Source organism: Electrona antarctica (assembly GCF_951216825.1).
Source record: "Electrona antarctica genome assembly, contig: scaffold_49, whole genome shotgun sequence".
Lineage (NCBI taxonomy): Eukaryota > Metazoa > Chordata > Actinopteri > Myctophiformes > Myctophidae > Electrona > Electrona antarctica.
In genome coordinates this window covers 896,635-919,134 of record NW_027638103.1, presented here as the reverse complement: position 1 = coordinate 919,134, position 22,500 = coordinate 896,635, and the positions used below count along the sequence as shown (strand labels likewise).

The 22,500-nt window shown below is 49.5% G+C and overlaps 1 protein-coding gene across 1 annotated transcript in view; it reads right to left on the bottom strand.

Moving 5' to 3' along the window:
• LOC306918392 (phospholipid-transporting ATPase ABCA1-like) overlaps positions 1-22,500 on the bottom strand; it is a gene marked incomplete at its 3' end in the record, with an annotated part of 70,022 nt that overhangs the window by 10,276 nt on the left and 37,246 nt on the right. The window contains exons 9-15 of the mRNA XM_079531291.1: positions 21,322-21,543; positions 20,567-20,771; positions 19,146-19,265; positions 8,773-8,947; positions 4,163-4,294; positions 2,588-2,865; positions 1,013-1,233 (exon numbers count right to left, since the gene is read on the bottom strand). Coding sequence (XP_079387417.1) covers positions 1,013-1,233; positions 2,588-2,865; positions 4,163-4,294; positions 8,773-8,947; positions 19,146-19,265; positions 20,567-20,771; positions 21,322-21,543 — 1,353 coding nt within the window. The remainder of the gene's footprint in view (positions 1-1,012; positions 1,234-2,587; positions 2,866-4,162; positions 4,295-8,772; positions 8,948-19,145; positions 19,266-20,566; positions 20,772-21,321; positions 21,544-22,500) is intronic.

Here is a 22,500-nt window from a genome sequence, read left to right as displayed (position 1 = left end):
TCTGGTGTTGTGTTTATAGCTATCTAGCTATATATCTGGTGTTGTGTTTATAGCTATCTAGCTATATATCTGGTGTTGTGTTTATAGCTATCTAGCTATATATCTGGTGTTGTGTTTATAGATATCTAGCTATATATCAGGTGTTGTGTTTATAGCTATCTAGCTATATATCTGGTGTTGTGTTTATAGCTATCTAGCTATATATCTGGTGTTGTGTTTATAGCTATCTAGCTATATATCTGGTGTTGTGTTTATAGCTATCTAGCTATATATCTGGTGTTGTGTTTATAGCTATCTAGCTATATATCTGGTGTTGTGTTTATAGATATCTAGCTATATATCAGGTGTTGTGTTTATAGCTATCTAGCTATATATCTGGTGTTGTGTTTATAGCTATCTAGCTATATATCTAGTGTTGTGTTTATAGCTATCTAGCTATATATCTGGTGTTGTGTTTATAGATATCTAGCTATATATCTGGTGTTGTGTTTATAGCTATCTAGCTATATATCTGGTGTTGTGTTTAGATATCTAGCTATATATCTGGTGTTGTGTTTATAGCTATCTAGCTATATATCTGGTGTTGTGTTTATAGCTATCTAGCTATATAATAATGAATTGCATTTTTATAGCACTTTTCCAAGTGCTCAAAGCATTCATACATTGGGAGGTGAAGCGGCGAACAGTCGACGCCAGCGTCCTCACTTCCCACATTCACACACCAATGGTGGCGAGCTCACACCGACCAACTCATTGGAGGCAATGTAGGGTTCAGTGTCTTGCCCAAGGACACTTCGACATGTGGAGAGGAGGAGCCGGGATTCGAACCGCCGACCCAGGGATCATTGGACAACCTGCTCTACCTCCTGAGCCACAGCCGCCCTTCTCGTCAACCATTGGTCGTTTACCTTCTCGTCACCCATTGGTCGTTTACCTTCTCGTCAACCATTGGTAGATTACCTTCTCGTCAACCATTGGTCGTTTACCTTCTCGTCACCCATTGGTCGATTACCTTCTTGGTGAAGGACACGGTGCTGGAGGAGTTCCTGCAGGAGCTCAGGCTAGGCTCCGCCTCCTTCTTAACGAGCGTCAGGTAGTAGCCGGTCCCCAGTTGGTTCTTCAGGTAGAGGGAGGAGCCAACGCAGCACAGCTTGCCGTGGGAGATGATGGCGATGCGGTCGCCCAAGATGTCCGCCTCGTCCATGTGGTGGGTGGACAGGATGATGGTACGCCCTGGGAGAGACCATTCATTAGCATTAGCATTAGCATCGTCCATGTGGTGGGTGGACATGATGATGGTACGCCCTGGGAGAGACCATTCAGAGTTGGTTATAGTTACCGTTGAACAGCCACTGAGTTGGTTAAAGTTAACGTTGAACAGCCACTGAGTTGGTTATAGTTACCGTTGAACAGCCACTGAGTTGGTTAAAGTTAACGTTGAACAGCCACTGAGTTGGTTAAAGTTACTGCTGAACAGCCACTGAGTTGGTTAAAGTTACCTTTGAACAGCCACTGAGTTGGTTAAAGTTACCGTTGAACAGCCACTGAGTTGGTTAAAGTTACCTTTGAACAGCCACTGAGTTGGTTAAAGTTACCGTTGAACAGCCACTGAGTTGGTTAAAGTTACCGTTGAACAGCCACTGAGTTGGTTATAGTTACCGTTGAACAGCCACTGAGTTGGTTATAGTTACCGCTGAACAGCCACTGAGTTGGTTAAAGTTACCGTTGAACAGCCAGTGAGTTGGTTAAAGTTACCGTTGAACAGCCACTGAGTTGGTTAAAGTTACCGTTGAACAGCCACTGAGTTGGTTAAAGTTACCGTTGAACAGCCACTGAGTTGGTTAAAGTTACCGTTGAACAGCCACTGAGTTGGTTAAAGTTACCGTTGAACAGCCACTGAGTTGGTTAAAGTTACCGTTGAACAGCCACTGAGTTGGTTAAAGTTACCGTTGAACAGCCAGTGAGTTGGTTAAAGTTACCGTTGAACAGCCACTGAGTTGGTTAAAGTTAACGTTGAACAGCCACTGAGTTGGTTAAAGTTAACGTTGAACAGCCACTGAGTTGGTTAAAGTTAACGTTGAACAGCCACTGAGTTGGTTAAAGTTAACGTTGAACAGCCGCTGCACCGACCGCTGGGTTGCTTGTCATGAAAACCCACTATAAAACGGTGTAATCGCTTGTTGTTTGTGGAAAAGTATTCCATAGCGGCGATCACAACAACAGCCCGGGCAGCGCACGGCAATTTCCTCCGGCAGATTCTCCATTGTAAACAATGGGACTCAATTTCCCAGAACCCTTCGCAGGCCTTTTTGCGATGACGTCATCAAAACGCACCTCATATCCCATTCTGTCCGGTGGATTAAAACTGAATAAAAAACGTGGATTAAACAATGAAACAAGTAAGACGCGCGAACGCGGGAAGCGAACGCAGCTCGTAAATTGCAATAACAACAATTAGAACAGCCCAGTAACTTAATAAAACTCCAACTCCCAGCAGCCCAGTGTCAGTACCTTGTCTGTAGTTAAGCAGCCCAGTAACTAAATAAAACTCCAACTCCCAGCAGTAGCCCAGTGTGTGTCAGTATACCTTGTCGGTAGTTGAGCAGCAGGTCCCAGATGCCCCGGCGGGCGTAGGGGTCGACGCCGGCCGTGGGCTCGTCCAGGATGACCACCTTGGAGCCGCCCACGAAGGCCAGCGCCACGGACAGCTTCCTCTGCATGCCGCCGGACAGCGTGCAGGTGGTGGACGAGCGCTTGTGGGGCAGGCCCGTGTCCAGAAGGATCTGCTCGATCTCCCTCTTCACCTGCTCCTCCGGGAGGCCCTTCAGACGCCCGTAGAACCAGATGTGTTCCTCCACCGTCAGCCTGGAGGGAGTGTTGATTTCATCGATTAAAACTGAGACGAAAAATGTTCGTCGACGACCTTTTTTCACAGACGAAAACTACATGGAAACTAAATTAAAAGTAATGCTATTCAGGACTAAAACTATGAATAAATGTATTGTTGAATGTTAGGAAGGGACTAGTGGACGAGAGATCCAGTATAAGTAATTTTACACCTGGTTGCATGCTGAAAAAAGCAGATCTACAAGCTCACTACGCGTCGCAGCGTGTGTGTAAAAGTGTCAAATCTGCCATTACGACGGCATCAAGGCCCGCCAAAATACATTTTAGCCGACTAAATCAACTGTAGATTTTGTCGACTAAGGGACCAGTCGAAATTTAGAAAAGGGGGCCCTGGAGGAAAATAGGGGAGGGTCTTTTTAATTTTAGTCAGAGGGAGGGTGAGCTAATTTTATTTAGAGTCCAATGGAGGGTGATCCAATTTTGATAATAAAATAGTCCGGGTTTTATATATATATCTAATAATACAGCTTTTCTGAATTAAAGTACAACTTTGGCCAACGATACCCCTCTGTTGCTTTCACTTGGTTCTTCCCAACAGGACCGGTTTCCATTGTTCTTGGCCTATCCAAGTGTCTAAGTACACACTACAACCCCCACTTTTCAATAGCTTCCATAGCTTGCTGTGTTAGGCACTAGACTACGAGACCATTGTCCACGTTGTCCTGGATTTTTATTTTCATTCACAGGGAGGGTGATGGTATTTTATATCAGGACATATACATTTCCTCCAGGGGTACCCCTATTTAAATTTCGACCTGTCCCTAAAATGGCATGACATTTAGTCGACTGAAACTAGACTAACACTAAAACATTCCAGGTGACTAAAATGTGACTAAAACTAAATGAAGTTTCATTCCAAAGACTATGACTAAAACTAAAATAGAGATTTGCTGCCAAAAACAACACTGAGGGGGAGGGGCTCCCGGTTCCTTTCCCCTCCATCAGGCGCCCCGGCTGGCCAGGGGGAGGCAGTATAGAGACCGGTTCCTTTCCCCTCCATCAGGCGCCCCGGCTGGCCAGGGGGAGGCAGTATAGAGACCGGTTCCTTTCCCCTCCATCAGGCGCCCCGGCTGGCCAGGGGGAGGCAGTATAGAGACCGGTTCCTTTCCCCTCCATCAGGCGCCCCGGCTGGCCAGGGGGAGGCAGTATAGAGACCGGTTCCTTTCCCCTCCATCAGGCGCCCCGGCTGGCCAGGGGGAGGCAGTTTAATTGTTGTTGTTGATAATAGTAGTAGTAGTTGTTATTAAAGTCTTACATGCTGAACAGGACGTTGTGCTGAGGACACACCCCCAGGTTCTGTCGGATGGCGCTGAGCTCCGTACGGATGTCCTTCCCCATGATGTAGGCGGTCCCAGAGGTGGGCGGGAACAACCCCGTTAAAATGGACCTATCAGAGAGACAGAGAGATACGGTCACATGATGTAGGCGGTCCCAGAGGTGGGCGGGAACAACCCCGTTAAAATGGACCTATCAGAGAGACAGAGAGATACGGTCACATGATGTAGGCGGTCCCAGAGGTGGGCGGGAACAAACCCCGTTAAAATGGACCTATCAGAGAGACAGAGAGATACGGTCACATGATGAAGGCGGTCCCAGAGGTGGGCGGGAACAACCCCGTTAAAATGGACCTATCAGAGAGACAGAGAGATACGGTCACATGATGTAGGCGGTCCCAGAGGTGGGCGGGAACAACCCCGTTAAAATGGACCTATCAGAGAGACAGAGAGATACGGTCACATGATGTAGGCGGTCCCAGAGGTGGGCGGGAACAAACCCCGTTAAAAGGGACCTATCAGAGAGACAGAGAGATACGGTCACATGATGTAGGCGGTTCCAGAGGTGGGCGGGAACAAACCCCGTTAAAATGGACCTATCAGAGAGACAGAGAGATACGGTCACATGATGAAGGCGGTCCCAGAGGTGGGCGGGAACAACCCCGTTAAAATGGACCTATCAGAGAGACAGAGAGATACGGTCACATGATGTAGGCGGTCCCAGAGGTGGGCGGGAACAACCCCGTTAAAATGGACCTATCAGAGAGACAGAGAGATACGGTCACATGATGTAGGCGGTCCCAGAGGTGGGCGGGAACAAACCCCGTTAAAAGGGACCTATCAGAGAGACAGAGAGATACGGTCACATGATGTAGGCGGTCCCAGAGGTGGGCGGGAACAACCCCGTTAAAATGGACCTATCAGAGAGACAGAGAGATACGGTCACATGATGTAGGCGGTTCCAGAGGTGGGCGGGAACAACCCCGTTAAAATGGACCTATCAGAGAGACAGAGAGATACGGTCACATGATGTAGGCGGTCCCAGAGGTGGGCGGGAACAAACCCCGTTAAAATGGACCTATCAGAGAGACAGAGAGATACGGTCACATGATGTAGGCGGTCCCAGAGGTGGGCGGGAACAACCCCGTTAAAATGGACCTATCAGAGAGACAGAGAGATACGGTCACATGATGTAGGCGGTTCCAGAGGTGGGCGGGAACAACCCCGTTAAAATGGACCTATCAGAGAGACAGAGAGATACGGTCACATGATGTAGGCGGTCCCAGAGGTGGGCGGGAACAACCCCGTTAAAATGGACCTATCAGAGAGACAGAGAGATACGGTCACATGATGTAGGCGGTCCCAGAGGTGGGCGGGAACAACCCCGTTAAAATGGACCTATCAGAGAGACAGAGAGATACGGTCACATGATGTAGGCGGTCCCAGAGGTGGGCGGGAACAACCCCGTTAAAATGGACCTATCAGAGAGACAGAGAGATACGGTCACATGATGTAGGCGGTCCCAGAGGTGGGCGGACACACCCCCGTTAAAATGGACCTATCACAGAGCAGAGAGAGAGAACAACCCCGTTAAAATGGACCGACCGACCGGCCGAGCAGAGGCGATGATTGACAGGCAAAATATGGCGCAAATTTTTGAATATATATTCTTTCACAGTGAACATTTTTAACTCAAATCTTTGCTTCTGGGGGGTTGGTCACTGGAACAACATGTTTTCAGATGGGGGTCGGCGGCCAAATACATATAATTCTGGGGGTCCTTGACATGGAAAAGGTTGAGCACCACTGACATAGAAACATGAGGTTTTTTCAGAAAACTGCCAGGATTTAGAAGGCATTTGTAGAATCGTCCTCAGGTTTAAATGAGTTAAAGGTAATGTATTCTACTCACATGGTGGTCTGTATTAAAGGTAATGTATTCTACTCACATGGTGGTCTGTATTAAAGGTAATGTATTAAACTCACATGGTGGTCTGTATTAAAGGTAATGTATTCCACTCACATGGTGGTCTGTATTAAAGGTAATGTATTAAACTCACATGGTGGTCTGTATTAAAGGTAATGTATTCTACTCACATGGTGGTCTGTATTAAAGGTAATGCATTCTACTCACATGGTGGTGGTCTGTATTAAAGGTAATGTATTAAACTCACATGGTGGTCTGTATTAAAGGTAATGTATTAAACTCACATGGTGGTCTGTATTAAAGGTAATGTATTCTACTCACATGGTGGTCTGTATTAAAGGTAATGTATTCTACTCACATGGTGGTCTGTATTAAAGGTAATGTATTCCACTCACATGGTGGTCTGTATTAAAGGTAATGTATTCCACTCACATGGTGGTGGTCTGTATTAAAGGTAATGTATTAAACTCACATGGTGGTCTGTATTAAAGGTAATGTATTCTACTCACATGGTGGTCTGTATTAAAGGTAATGTATTCCACTCACATGGTAGTCTGTATTAAAGGTAATGTATTCTACTCACATGGTGGTCTGTATTAAAGGTAATGTATTCTACTCACATGGTGGTGGTCTGTATTAAAGGTAATGTATTAAATTCACATGGTGGTCTGTATTAAAGGTAATGTATTCTACTCACATGGTGGTGGTCTGTATTAAAGGTAATGTATTAAACTCACATGGTGGTCTGTATTAAAGGTAATGTATTCTACTCACATGGTGGTCTGTATCAGGCGCGCCTGAGCCATGGAGCAAACGGAGCAGCTGCGACACCAGATTAAAATGAGGGGTCGCATTGCGACCCCTCATTTCGCGCATTGCATCCAATAATGCCCGGCTTGCCCACCTGTGTGAATCACTTACTTTGTGCTTGCTGCTAGTTTTCAGAAGAATTAATCCAAGGTTTATTTATTATGTTTTAAAGTAGGCATACATTTTAGCTGGTCAGTCAGTGTGTGCAGACTCAGAGAGAGAAGCAGCACTGCTCTGCTGATTAAATTGATATTACCTAGATATGTCATATGCGCATCCGTATCTGACTGGCAAGATAATGAGTTATTTGGCAACACCTGTGTGAAATACCAGAATAAGCTTTTTCTTTTTTTTGGTGGCCATCTACAGGCCGGCCATGACTGTACTACAGCTGGAAGTTTTTTCCACAGCTGTGGAATTGAGATCCTTTTTTTTTTAACTCATATAATCTGCTATGATTTCTTAAAGTATTATTCATGACATGAATGTGCAGTAGCCTACCAAAAAAAAGGAAATTTAAAAAAATATATAATGTCACGTTATTATTTATATAAATAAAAAGTGGACTGGTTGGAGGATAAAATAAATAGTATTCTTAAACTACATTTGTGTGACTTTTTGGGTTTTTTTTTTTTATCATCGTCTCTGCTCTGCTTTTTCTCCCTGGAAATAAAAACGTCTGGGTTTCCGAGGCTACTGCTCTGCTGCTGACGCTATTTCCGGTTACCTTTACGCACGGGGCTCACGGATTTGAATTTCTCCGGCCAGCCTGAATGTGTGTGTTGTTGTTGTCAACATGGCTCAGAAGAGAATGAGTGATTTATTTGGTGGGTCCAAGCCCAAATCAAGTCTAGTTCATGAACCCTTGGCCTTCATGAGCACCAGCAGCAGTGTTCAGCAGGGAACGAGTGCTAACGTTGAGTCCGTTGTCGTCGGAGAAGGAGGACAATAATAAAAACAACAACAGCAGCAGCAGCAGCAGCAGCACAAGCAGCAGTGTCCATCTCACGTAGCCTACATAATGACATTCTGGACACGTAACTCACGTTGGATATACAGTAAATGCCATGATGAGGGAATTAACCACGGCCCGGAGGGCGAGAGCACATTTGGGGTTTAAGGTAAAGCATTTACAATTTAACTATATTATTTCTCTAATAGTCACTATTGCAGTGAGAAATAATATAGTATTTACTAATTACTATGGCCGCCGTGTCAACTGAACTGCTGAATGCTGCTGCAAGTTAATGTTAGATATTAGATTCTGACGGGGAGGGATCTATGATGAATGATGACGATACAACACCCGGGTCGCCAAGCCCAGCTGCGCTGTCAGCTCGTCTGTTGTATAATAGGGCTATAATTTATATGTTTTGTTTTGATATCGGCGCCTTGCCAATGTCATGTGTAGCCTAAATAGGCCTATGCCTTTTTATGATGCATTTTGTCAGTTTGTTATATAACTTGCGTGTGGAGAGGGAAAGTAAAAGCCACTTTTCCGTGTGAAAATGCGCGAAAACGCGCGTGCATGTGCCTCGTGCACGCGCATTTCTTGCGCGCGCATATTAAAGGTAATGTATTCTACTCACATGGTGGTCTGTATTAAAGGTAATGTATTCTACTCACATGGTGGTCTGTATTAAAGGTAATGTATTCTACTCACATGGTGGTCTGTATTAAAGGTAATGTATTCTACTCACATGGTGGTGGTCTGTATTAAAGGTAATGTATTCCACTCACATGGTGGTGGTCTGTATTAAAGGTAATGTATTCTACTCACATGGTGGTCTGTATTAAAGGTAATGTATTCTACTCACATGGTGGTCTGTATTAAAGGTAATGTATTCCACTCACATGGTGGTGGTCTTGCCGGCTCCGTTGTGGCCCAGGAAGGAGGTGATCTGGCCCTCGTAGAAGCCCAGCGTCAGCCCGTCCACCGCCAGCTTCTTCCCGTGGCGGTAGACCTTCACCAGGTTCTCTATGTAGACCCCGGGCTCCAGGTGGGCCGGCTCCTCCTCCATACACACCGCTACAACAACAATAATAAGGCCTCACTCACACCTTTACAACAGACTGATGTATAGCTGATGCATGAGACTTGTTTACTGATGCAAGCTCGCAATTCATTTCCAATGGGAGTCACATGGTTTGACACAACATTTATGTTTTATGAGGGGGAGGGGGGCAGTCGAAACACAGCCGAAAGCCGTACAATAAAAATGTTGTGTCAAACCATGTGACTTCCATTGGAAATACATTGGGGCGGCCATGACACTTACCCTTTGTTTACATCTAGTATCCAACAATGTTGTAGAGGGTTAGGGTTAGATGTGAAGGTGTGAGTGAAGCCTAAGTCAGTGGTTCCCAAAGTGGGGTCCGGGGACCCCTAGGGGTACTGGAGGGAGTTCCAGGGGGTACCTAGCTCAATTAGAGATAGTTAGGAACCAAATGGACCCTTATGGGTCTATAACTCTGAGAGTGTACAAATTTGAACATTTGTACACTCAGAGTTAAATTAACAGTGGTTCTACAATATAAATTGCGGTACCAGAGATAGAAATGCCATTAAATCGGGGGTCCGTAGCATAATGCGTGTGAAACTGGGGGTCCATGAAATTAATATGTTTCGGAATCACTGCTAGAGCCGTACAAATCCTCCCTTATCAGGGTCACTGGCATATGTTTTCAAATGGGGGGTCTGTGGCCCTAATACATGTTGATTTGGGGGTCTGTGGCCTAATACATGTTGATTTGGGGGTCTGTGGTCTAATACATGTTGATTTGGGGGTCTGTGGTCTAATACATGTTGATTTGGGGGTCTGTGGCCTAATACATGTTGATTTGGGGGTCTGTGGTCTAATACATGTTGATTTGGGGGTCTGTGGTCTAATACATGTTGATTTGGGGGTCCTTGACACGGAAAGGTTTGGGAACCACTGCTCTACAATATGTAGACCCCGGGCTCCTCCTCCATACACACCGCTATGTAAACAAACATGAATGGATGTGTGGATGCAGTCAAGACTAAATGTATGTGTGTCACGTGTAGACATGGATGGATGGATCCATCCATCCGGTCCAGTAAGGCCTGCCACTATAACTCAACATCCGGGGGAGCCACTCCCCGGAGTTTATTTTTGTCTCTCCCACCGTGCAGTTCTGTGGACAAGCCTGACTTGTGTGCAAAGTAAAAAGCCGTAAAGTGACTTCAGTTCAGTCCGTGTTCCAGATTTGAAGGGGTCTCCAGGTTTTATTCATCACATGCACAAGTCAGTTAGCCAGCTGTGTGGAATACAGCCCCCAGGTTATGTTAGCCAGCTGTGTGGAATACTAGCCTGGCTAATAAGCCAGACTCAAATCACGCTGTCGTGTGGTATTTGAGTCTGGAGATGCTGTGTATGGATCTTGTTTCCCGGGGGGCGGGTTCAAACATTTTCTCTTTGACGCAATTTGTTAGAGCTACTGTCAGTCAAAGGTCTCAAGCATTGAACGTCACTGTACCAAAGCCCGCCCATATTGCATACCGTGTCCCGATTGGCCACACCAGTTCTCTGGTGTAGGAAATGGGCGTACAATTGAGCCTCTCCAGACCGTAATCCGCCGGCAGGCAATTTTGTTTTGCCAACGGCTGATTCGGTCTGGCTTATTAGCCAGGCTAGTGGAATACAGCCCCCAGGTTATGTTAGCCAGCTGTGTGGAATACAGCCCCCCAGGTTGAATACAGCCAGGTGGAATACAGCCCCCCAGGTTGAATACAGCCAGGTGGAATACAGCCCCCCAGGTAGAATACAGCCAGGTGGAATACAGCCAGGTTGAATACAGCCCCCCAGGTTGAATACAGCCAGGTGGAATACAGCCCCCCAGGTTGAATACAGCCAGGTTGAATACAGCCAGGTGGAATACAGCCAGGTGGAATACAGCCCCCCAGGTTGAATACAGCCAGGTGGAATACAGCCAGGTGGAATACAGCCCCCCAGGTTGAATACAGCCAGGTGGAATACAGCCAGGTTGAATACAGCCAGGTGGAATACAGCCCCCCAGGTTGAATACAGCCAGGTGGAATACAGCCAGGTGGAATACAGCCCCCCAGGTTGAATACAGCCAGGTTGAATACAGCCAGGTGGAATACAGCCAGGTGGAATACAGCCAGGTTGAATACAGCCAGGTTGAATACAGCCAGGTTGAATACAGCCAGGTGGAATACAGCCAGGTTGAATACAGCCAGGTGGAATACAGGCAGGTGGAATACAGCCAGGTTGAATACAGCCAGGTTGAATACAGCCAGGTGGAATACAGGCAGGTGGAATACAGCCAGGGTGAATACAGCCAGGGTGAATACAGCCCCCAGGTTGAATACAGCCAGGTTGAATACAGCCAGGTTGAATACAGCCAGGTTGAATACAGCCAGGTTGAATACAGCCCCCAGATTGAATACAGCCAGGTGGAATACAGCCAGGTTGAATACAGCCAGGTGGAATACAGCCAGGTGGAATACAGCCAGGTGGAATACAGCCCCCCAGGTTGAATACAGCCAGGTGGAATACAGCCAGGTGGAATACAGCCAGGTGGAATACAGCCCCCCAGGTTGAATACAGCCAGGTTGAATACAGCCAGGTGGAATACAGCCAGGTGGAATACAGCCCCCCAGGTTGAATACAGCCAGGTGGAATACAGCCAGGTGGAATACAGCCAGGTGGAATACAGCCCCCCAGGTTGAATACAGCCAGGTGGAATACAGCCCCCAGGTTGAATACAGCCAGGTTGAATACAGCCAGGTGGAATACAGCCCCCCAGGTTGAATACAGCCAGGTGGAATACAGCCCCCCAGGTTGAATACAGCCAGGTTGAATACAGCCAGGTTGAATACAGCCCCCCAGGTTGAATACAGCCAGGTTGAATACAGCCCCCCAGGTTGAATACAGCCAGGTGGAATACAGCCCCCCAGGTTGAATACAGCCAGGTTGAATACAGCCCCCCAGGTTGAATACAGCCAGGTTGAATACAGCCCCCCAGGTTGAATACAGCCAGGTTGAATACAGCCCCCCAGGTTGAATACAGCCAGGTTGAATACAGCCCCCCAGGTGGAATACAGCCAGGTTGAATACAGCCAGGTGGAATACAGCCCCCCAGGTTGAATACAGCCAGGTGGAATACAGCCCCCCAGGTTGAATACAGCCAGGTTGAATACAGCCCCCCAGGTGGAATACAGCCAGGTTGAATACAGCCAGGTGGAATACAGCCCCCCAGGTTGAATACAGCCAGGTTGAATACAGCCCCCCAGGTTGAATACAGCCAGGTGGAATACAGCCAGGTTGAATACAGCCAGGTGGAATACAGCCAGGTGGAATACAGCCCCCCAGGTTGAATACAGCCAGGTGGAATACAGCCCCCCAGGTTGAATACAGCCAGGTTGAATACAGCCCCCCAGGTTGAATACAGCCAGGTGGAATACAGCCCCCCAGGTTGAATACAGCCAGGTGGAATACAGCCCCCCAGGTTGAATACAGCCAGGTTGAATACAGCCCCCCAGGGTGAATACAGCCAGGTGGAATACAGCCAGGTTGAATACAGCCCCCCAGGGTGAATACAGCCAGGTGGAATACAGCCCCCCAGGTTGAATACAGCCAGGTTGAATACAGCCCCCCAGGTTGAATACAGCCAGGTGGAATACAGCCAGGTGGAATACAGCCCCCCAGGTTGAATACAGCCAGGTTGAATACAGCCAGGTGGAATACAGCCAGGTTGAATACAGCCAGGTTGAATACAGCCCCCAGGTTGAATACAGCCAGGTGGAATACAGCCAGGTTGAATACAGCCAGGTTGAATACAGCCAGGTTGAATACAGCCAGGTTGAATACAGCCAGGTTGAATACAGCCAGGTTGAATACAGCCAGGTTGAATACAGCCAGGTGGAATACAGCCAGGTGGAACACAGCCCCCAGGTTGAATACAGCCCCCCAGGTGGAATACAGCCAGGTGGAATACAGCCCCCAGGTTGAATACAGCCCCCCAGGTTGAATACAGCCAGGTTGAATACAGCCAGGTTGAATACAGCCAGGTTGAATACAGCCAGGTTGAATACAGCCAGGTTGAATACAGCCAGGTTGAATACAGCCAGGTTGAATACAGCCAGGTTGAATACAGCCAGGTTGAATACAGCCCCCAGGTTGAATACAGCCAGGTGGAATACAGCCAGGTTGAATACAGCCCCCAGGTTGAATACAGCCAGGTTGAATACAGCCAGGTTGAATACAGCCAGGTGGAATACAGCCAGGTTGAATACAGCCAGGTTGAATACAGCCAGGTGGAATACAGCCAGGTTGAATACAGCCCCCAGGTTGAATACAGCCAGGTTGAATACAGCCAGGTTGAATACAGCCAGGTTGAATACAGCCCCCAGGTTGAATACAGCCCCCAGGTTGAATACAGCCAGGTTGAATACAGCCAGGTTGAATACAGCCCCCAGGTTGAATACAGCCAGGTTGAATACAGCCAGGTTGAATACAGCCCCCAGGTTGAATACAGCCCCCAGGTTGAATACAGCCCCCAGGTTGAATACAGCCCCCAGGTTGAATACAGCCCCCAGGTTGAATACAGCCCCCAGGTTGAATACAGCCCCCAGGTTGAATACAGCCCCCAGGTTGAATACAGCCCCCAGGTTGAATACAGCCCCCAGGTTGAATACAGCCAGGTTGAATACAGCCAGGTTGAATACAGCCCCCAGGTTGAATACAGCCAGGTTGAATACAGCCAGGTTGAATACAGCCCCCAGGTTGAATACAGCCCCCAGGTTGAATACAGCCAGGTTGAATACAGCCAGGTTGAATACAGCCCCCAGGTTGAATACAGCCCCCCAGGTTGAATACAGCCAGGTGGAATACAGCCCCCCAGGTTGAATACAGCCAGGTGGAATACAGCCAGGTTGAATACAGCCCCCCAGGTTGAATACAGCCAGGTGGAATACAGCCAGGTTGAATACAGCCCCCCAGGTTGAATACAGCCAGGTGGAATACAGCCAGGTGGAATACAGCCAGGTTGAATACAGCCCCCCAGGTTGAATACAGCCAGGTGGAATACAGCCAGGTTGAATACAGCCCCCAGGTTGAATACAGCCAGGTTGAATACAGCCAGGTTGAATACAGCCCCCCGGGTTGAATACAGCCAGGTTGAATACAGCCAGGTGGAATACAGCCAGGTGGAATACAGCCAGGTTGAATACAGCCCCCCAGGTTGAATACAGCCAGGTGGAATACAGCCAGGTTGAATACAGCCCCCAGGTTGAATACAGCCAGGTTGAATACAGCCAGGTTGAATACAGCCCCCCGGGTTGAATACAGCCAGGTTGAATACAGCCAGGTTGAATACAGCCAGGTGGAATACAGCCAGGTTGAATACAGCCCCCCAGGTTGAATACAGCCAGGTGGAATACAGCCAGGTGGAATACAGCCAGGTTGAATACAGCCCCCCAGGTTGAATACAGCCAGGTGGAATACAGCCAGGTTGAATACAGCCCCCCAGGTTGAATACAGCCAGGTTGAATACAGCCCCCCAGGTTGAATACAGCCAGGTTGAATACAGCCCCCCAGGTTGAATACAGCCAGGTTGAATACAGCCCCCCAGGTGGAATACAGCCAGGTTGAATACAGCCAGGTGGAATACAGCCCCCAGGTTGAATACAGCCAGGTTGAATACAGCCCCCCAGGTTGAATACAGCCAGGTTGAATACAGCCAGGTTGAATACAGCCCCCCAGGTTGAATACAGCCAGGTTGAATACAGCCCCCCAGGTTGAATACAGCCAGGTTGAATACAGCCCCCCAGGTTGAATACAGCCAGGTTGAATACAGCCCCCCAGGTTGAATACAGCCAGGTTGAATACAGCCCCCCAGGTTGAATACAGCCAGGTTGAATACAGCCCCCCAGGTTGAATACAGCCAGGTTGAATACAGCCCCCAGGTTGAATACAGCCAGGTGGAATACAGCCCCCCAGGTTGAATACAGCCAGGTTGAATACAGCCCCCCAGGTTGAATACAGCCAGGTTGAATACAGCCCCCCAGGTTGAATACAGCCAGGTTGAATACAGCCCCCCAGGTTGAATACAGCCAGGTGGAATACAGCCCCCCAGGTTGAATACAGCCAGGTGGAATACAGCCCCCCAGGTTGAATACAGCCAGGTTGAATACAGCCCCCCAGGTTGAATACAGCCAGGTTGAATACAGCCCCCCAGGTTGAATACAGCCAGGTTGAATACAGCCCCCCAGGTTGAATACAGCCAGGTTGAATACAGCCCCCCAGGTTGAATACAGCCAGGTGGAATACAGCCCCCCAGGTTGAATACAGCCAGGTTGAATACAGCCCCCCAGGTTGAATACAGCCAGGTTGAATACAGCCCCCCAGGTTGAATACAGCCAGGTTGAATACAGCCCCCCAGGTTGAATACAGCCAGGTTGAATACAGCCCCCCAGGTTGAATACAGCCAGGTTGAATACAGCCAGGTGGAATACAGCCAGGTTGAATACAGCCCCCCAGGTTGAATACAGCCAGGTTGAATACAGCCAGGTTGAATACAGCCAGGTGGAATACAGCCCCCCAGGTTGAATACAGCCAGGTTGAATACAGCCCCCCAGGTTGAATACAGCCCCCCAGGTTGAATACAGCCAGGTTGAATACAGCCCCCCAGGTTGAATACAGCCAGGTTGAATACAGCCAGGTTGAATACAGCCACCAGGTTGAATACAGCCAGGTGGAATACAGCCCCCCAGGGTGAATACAGCCCCCAGGTTGAATACAGCCAGGTTGAATACAGCCAGGTGGAATACAGCCCCCCAGGTTGAATACAGCCCCCAGGTTGAATACAGCCAGGTTGAATACAGCCAGGTGGAATACAGCCCCCCAGGTTGAATACAGCCAGGTGGAATACAGCCAGGTTGAATACAGCCAGGTGGAATACAGCCAGGTTGAATACAGCCCCCCAGGTTGAATACAGCCAGGTGGAATACAGCCAGGTTGAATACAGCCAGGTGGAATACAGCCAGGTTGAATACAGCCCCCCAGGTTGAATACAGCCAGGTGGAATACAGCCAGGTTGAATACAGCCAGGTGGAATACAGCCAGGTTGAATACAGCCCCCCAGGTTGAATACAGCCAGGTGGAATACAGCCCCCCAGGTTGAATACAGCCCCCCAGGTTGAATACAGCCCCCCAGGGTGAATACAGCCCCCAGGTTGAATACAGCCCCCAGGTTGAATACAGCCAGGGTGAATACAGCCCCCAGGTTGAATACAGCCCCCAGGTTGAATACAGCCAGGGTGAATACAGCCCCCAGGTTGAATACAGCCCCCAGGTTGAATACAGCCCCCAGGTTGAATACAGCCCCCAGGTTGAATACAGCCAGGTTGAATACAGCCAGGTTGAATACAGCCAGGGTGAATACAGCCAGGGTGAATACAGCCAGGTGGAATACAGCCCCCAGGTTGAATACAGCCAGGGTGAATACAGCCAGGGTGAATACAGCCAGGTTGAATACAGCCCCCAGGTTGAATACAGCCAGGTTGAATACAGCCAGGGTGAATACAGCCAGGGTGAATACAGCCAGGTTGAATACAGCCAGGTGGAATACAGCCCCCAGGTTGAATACAGCCAGGTGGAATACAGCCCCCAGGTTGAATACAGCCAGGTTGAATACAGCCAGGGTGAATACAGCCCCCAGGTTGAATACAGCCCCCAGGGTGAATACAGCCCCCCAGGGTGAATACAGCCCCCAGGTTGAATACAGCCCCCAGGGTGAATACAGCCCCCCAGGGTGAATACAGCCAGGTGGAATACAGCCAGGTTGAATACAGCCAGGTTGAATACAGCCCCCCAGGTTGAATACAGCCCCCAGGTTGAATACAGCCCCCAGGGTGAATACAGCCCCCAGGTTGAATACAGCCCCCAGGTTGAATACAGCCCCCAGGTTGAATACAGCCCCCAGGGTGAATACAGCCCCCAGGTTGAATACAGCCCCCAGGGTGAATACAGCCAGGGTGAATACAGCCCCCAGGTTGAATACAGCCCCCAGGGTGAATACAGCCCCCCAGGGTGAATACAGCCCCCAGGTTGAATACAGCCCCCAGGGTGAATACAGCCCCCCAGGGTGAATACAGCCCCCAGGTTATGAAAACAGCTCCAGGTACGTGCAGAGAGTGTTAGAGGGGCAGGGGCTGAAATCCCGTTAAGAGGAGCACTTTTGGACAAAAATAGCGAAAATAGCAGATCTACAAGCTCTCAACGCGTCGCAGCGCTATTTTCGGGGCACAACCCAGCACTCTTTAGCTATAGTGGAGATGCAGGTGTAACGACATGGATTTTGAAACAACTTTGTTCAACGCAAAATGCTGCGTTCAAGTTCAGGAGACTGAATGCTGCCTTCCGGTATGGCAGGGAAAGGAGAGTTCAAGTTCAGGAGACTGAATGCTGCCTTCCGGTATGGCAGGGAAAGGAGACTGAATGCTGCCTTCCGGTATGGCAGGGAAAGGAGAGGCATTTTGCATTTCTTTCAGCATGTAGTAAATGCTGCATTTGTGGTCTGGAAAGGGCAGTTGTTTTACAGACGAGTAAAGGGCAGAGGCTGAAGCCCCCCTTGATGTCCATGTATGCACCAGAGTGTAGAGTAGGAGAGTAGCGACACGCTTTGATGGGTGTCTATGGGCTATAGTTCCACACATTGGAACTATCCCATTGAGACAAAGCGGGGTGCCTATGGGCTATAGTTCCACACATTGGAACTATCCCATTGAGACAAAGCGGGGTGCCTATGGGCTATAGTTCCACACATTGGAACTATCCCATTGAGACAAAGCGGGTGCCTAACTATGGGCTATAGTTCCACACAATGGAACTATCCCATTGAGACAAAGCGGGGTGCCTATGGGCTATAGTTCCACACATTGGAACTATCCCATTGAGACAAAGCGGGGTGCCTATGGGCTATAGTTCCACACATTGGAACTATCCCATTGAGACAAAGCGGGTGCCTAACTATGGGCTATAGTTCCACACATTGGAACTATCCCATTGAGACAAAGCGGGTGCCTAACTATGGGCTATAGTTCCACACATTGGAACTATCCCATTGAGACAAAGCGGGTGCCTAACTATGGGCTATAGTTCCACACATTGGAACTATCCCATTGAGACAAAGCGGGTGCCTAACTATGGGCTATAGTTCCACACATTGGAACTATCCCATTGAGACAAAGCGGGTGCCTAACTATGGGCTATAGTTCCACACATTGGAACTATCCCATTGAGACAAAGCGGGTGCCTAACTATGGGCTATAGTTCCACACATTGGAACTATCCCATTGAGACAAAGCGGGTGCCTAACTATTGGCTATAGTTCCACACATTGGAACTATCCCATTGAGACAAAGCAGGTGCCTAACTATGGGCTATAGTTCCACACATTGGAACTATCCCATTGAGACAAAGCGGGTGCCTAACTATGGGCTATAGTTCCACACATTGGAACTATCCCATTGAGACAAAGCGGGTGCCTAACTATGGGCTATAGTTCCACACATTGGAACTATCCCATTGAGACAAAGCGGGGTGCCTATGGGCTATAGTTCCACACATTGGAACTATCCCATTGAGACAAAGCGGGTGCCTAACTATGGGCTATAGTTCCATACATTGGAACTATCCCATTGAGACAAAGCGGGGTGCCTATGGGCTATAGTTCCACACATTGGAACTATCCCATTGAGACAAAGCGGGGTGCCTATGGGCTATAGTTCCACACATTGGAACTATCCCATTGAGACAAAGCGGGGTGCCTAACTATGGGCTATAGTTCCACACATTGGAACTATCCCATTGAGACAAAGCGGGGTGCCTATGGGCTATAGTTCCACACATTGGAACTATCCCATTGAGACAAAGCGGGGTGCCTATGGGCTATAGTTCCACACATTGGAACTATCCCATTGAGACAAAGCGGGGTGCCTATGGGCTATAGTTCCAAACATTGCTCCTATGGCTGGAACTATCCCATTGAGACAGAATGAGCACTTCCTCATTCCATTGTTACAATGGGAGTCAACGCTAGTGTCGCCACTCTCTGACTAGATTACTCTGGTATGCACCTCCCTGAACAGCTCTGTGCTGCCACCCTGTGGCCAGAGAGACACCTCCCTGAACAGCTCTGTGCTGCCACCCTGTGGCCAGAGAGACAGCCTCACTCACCTCCGCGGTTCCCTCTCCGTCCCGCCGGCAGCTTTTTTTTGGACGTCTTCCCGGCTCTCTCCCCGAACCAGTAGGACCTGGTGAAGGGGAAGTTCCATGGCCGCGGGATACCGTACTGTCCTGGAAGGACATAAACACAAAGATAATGATACCGTACTGTCCTGGAAGGACATAAACACAACGATAATGATACCGTACTGTCCTGGAAGGACATAAAGATAATCAATTGCATTTTTACAGCGCTTTTCCAAGTGCTCAAATCGCTTAACCCATTTTGAACTGAGGTCGATAAAAAAAAAAAGGCTTCTAAAAAAAAACATTTTTCTGAAAAACCCATGTTTCTATGTCAGTGGTGCTCAACCTTTTTCATGTCAAGGACCCCCAGAATTATCTCTATTGGGCCACGGACCCCCATCTCAAAATATGTAGTTCCAGCCAGGGACCCCCCAGAAGCAAATATTTTAGTTAAAAATGTTCGCTCTGAAATATATATTCAAAGATTCGTGCCACATTTTCAGGATTTTTCAAAAATAGCAGACCTACAAGCTCGTAGCGCACCGCTCGTAGCGTGCCACTCGGTGGCGCGCTATGAGCTTGTAGATCTGCTATTTTTTAATAGCTTAATTATAAGGGGTTCCCGCCCAAAATGGGTTAAAGGGCCTTTCAAATGTGAAGCGAGGAACGCAGGTGTTGTTGTCTGGATCAACGACAGGTCTCGTCCAGGTCCGGATCAACGACAGGTCTCGTCCAGGTCTGGATCAACGACAGGTCTCGTCCAGGTCTGGATCAACGACAGGTCTGCTACAGGTCTGGATCAACGACAGGTCTGCTACAGGTCTGGATCAACAACAGGTCTGCTACAGGTCTGGATCAACGACAGGTCTGCTACAGGTCTGCTCAAGAGGGGCGCGACAACGCAAGCGTAAAAAAACAGCTAAACAGAATCCAGGTCTGGTGAGTCACGGGCGTGTGCACGAAACGAGCACGCGTGCAACAAATTCACGGGACCGCGCTCACGTGAATACGCTTGCGTTGTCGCACCACGACTGCTCCCCAGTGCTCTGCGCAAAAAACGCAGGTCACATATTGGAAATGAACTATAGGCGTGTTACATCGCTTCACCTCCCAATTCATGCATTGGGAGGTGAAGTGGCGAACAGTCGACACCAGCGTCTTCACTTCCCACATTCACACACAGACGGTGGCGAGCTCACACCGACCGGCTCATTGGAGGCAATGTAGGGTTCAGTGTCTTGCCCAAGGACACCTCGACATGTGGACAGGAGGAGGAGCAGGGATTCTAACCGCCGACCCACGGATCTTTGGGCGACCTGCTCTACCTCTTGAGCCACAGTCGCCCCAAGATAAAAAGGCATTTGTTAAATAGTTTGATAACATCCGGAAGCGAAGCGTTCTCTCACCGGGGAACACGGCCTCGATGTACCAGGTCAGCACGCCGTACAGGAAGGAGTCGAAGTACATGAGGATCAGGGCCGTCTTCAGGCTGTAGTCGTCGCCCTCTAGTGGACTGGAGAACAGGTTCTTCCACTGGATGCCCACGCCCTGCTCCTCGAACAGGGCGAAGTACTCACAGCCGAAACCGAACGCCACGGGAGACAGCAAGCTCTGAGGAGAGAGAGAGGGAGAGATGAGACCTGGAATGATACAGCTAGGAGACAGCAAGCTCTGAGGAGAGGAGAGATGAGACCTGGAATGATACAGCTAGGAGACAGCAAGCTCTGAGGAGAGGAGAGATGAGACCTGGAATGATACAGCTAGGAGACAGCAAGCTCTGAGGAGAGGAGAGATGAGACCTGGAATGATACAGCTAGGAGACAGCAAGCTCTGAGGAGAGGAGAGATGAGACCTGGAATGATACAGCTAGGAGACAGCAAGCTCTGAGGAGAGGAGAGGAGAGATGAGACCTGGAATGATACAGCTAAGAGACAGCAAGCATCTAGTGTTCATTCAACATTCAAGATACCGCAGGAGGGGGGGGGGGGGGGGGGGGGGGGGAAGGCCTGGACAGGATTACAGGTTTGTTTTCAGCATTAGCCGGTTGATTTTGATATAAAACGTAAAACCCGAGATATCGTGGGTTTGGCTCTAAGCGTGTTAAGATTAATGTCAACTCACCACAACCACCTTGGAGGTAGAGATAACATCAGCTACTCACCGCCGCCACCTTGTGGCCGAAGCCGATGTAGTCCTCCCAGGCCACACAGAGCACGTAGGGCAGGTAGAGCGTGAAGTAGATGATGCCGCCGCACGCCGCCGCCAGGTTGGCGCGGGAGAAGGCCGTGCTGATGAGGAAGCACTGCATGATGGTCACCACGGCGAAGGAGCCGAGGAACAGGAACACCACGCCGGGGTCGCTGTAGGGGAGGAGGTCCCCTAGCTGGAGGAGGAGGAGGAGGAGAGGGTTAGAGAGGTGTAGGGGAGGAGGTCCCCTAGCTGGAGGAGGAGGAGGAGGAGAGGGTTAGAGAAGTGTAGGGGAGGAGGAGGAGGAGGAGGAGGAGGAGGAGAGGGTTTAGAGAGGTGTAGGGGAGGAGGTCCCCTAGCTGGAGGAGGAGGAGGAGGAGAGGGTTAGAGAAGTGTAGGGGAGGAGGAGGAGGAGGAGGAGGAGGAGGAGAGGGTTTAGAGAGGTGTAGGGGAGGAGGTCCCCTAGCTGGAGGAGGAGGAGGAGGAGAGGGTTAGAGAAGTGTAGGGGAGGAGGAGGAGGAGGAGGAGGAGGAGGAGAGGGTTTAGAGAGGTGTAGGGGAGGAGGTCCCCTAGCTGGAGGAGGAGGAGGAGGAGAGGGTTAGAGAAGTGTAGGGGAGGAGGAGGAGGAGGAGGAGAGGGTTTAGAGAGGTGTAGGGGAGGAGGTCCCCTAGCTGGAGGAGGAGGAGGAGGAGAGGGTTTAGAGAGGTGTAGGGGAGGAGGTCCCCTAGCTGGAGGAGGAGGAGAGGGTTTAGGGAGGTGTAGGGGAGCAGGTCCCCTAGCTGGAGGAGGAGGAGGAGGAGGAGGAGGAGGAGAGGGTTTAGAGAGGTGTAGGGGAGGAGGTCCCCTAGCTGGAGGAGGAGGAGGAGAAGAGGGTTTAGAGAGGTGTAGGGGAGCAGGTCCCCTAGCTGGAGGAGGAGGAGGAGGAGGAGGAGAGGGTTTAGAGAGGTGTAGGGGAGCAGGTCCCCTAGCTGGAGGAGGAGGAGGAGGAGAGGGTTTAGAGCGGTGTAGGGGAGCAGGTCCCCTAGCTGGAGGAGGAGGAGGAGGAGGAGGAGGAGGAGGAGAGGGTTTAGGGAGGTGTAGGGGAGGAGGTCCCCTAGCTGGAGGAGGAGGAGGAGAGGGTTTAGAGAGGTGTAGGGGAGGAGGTCCCCTAGCT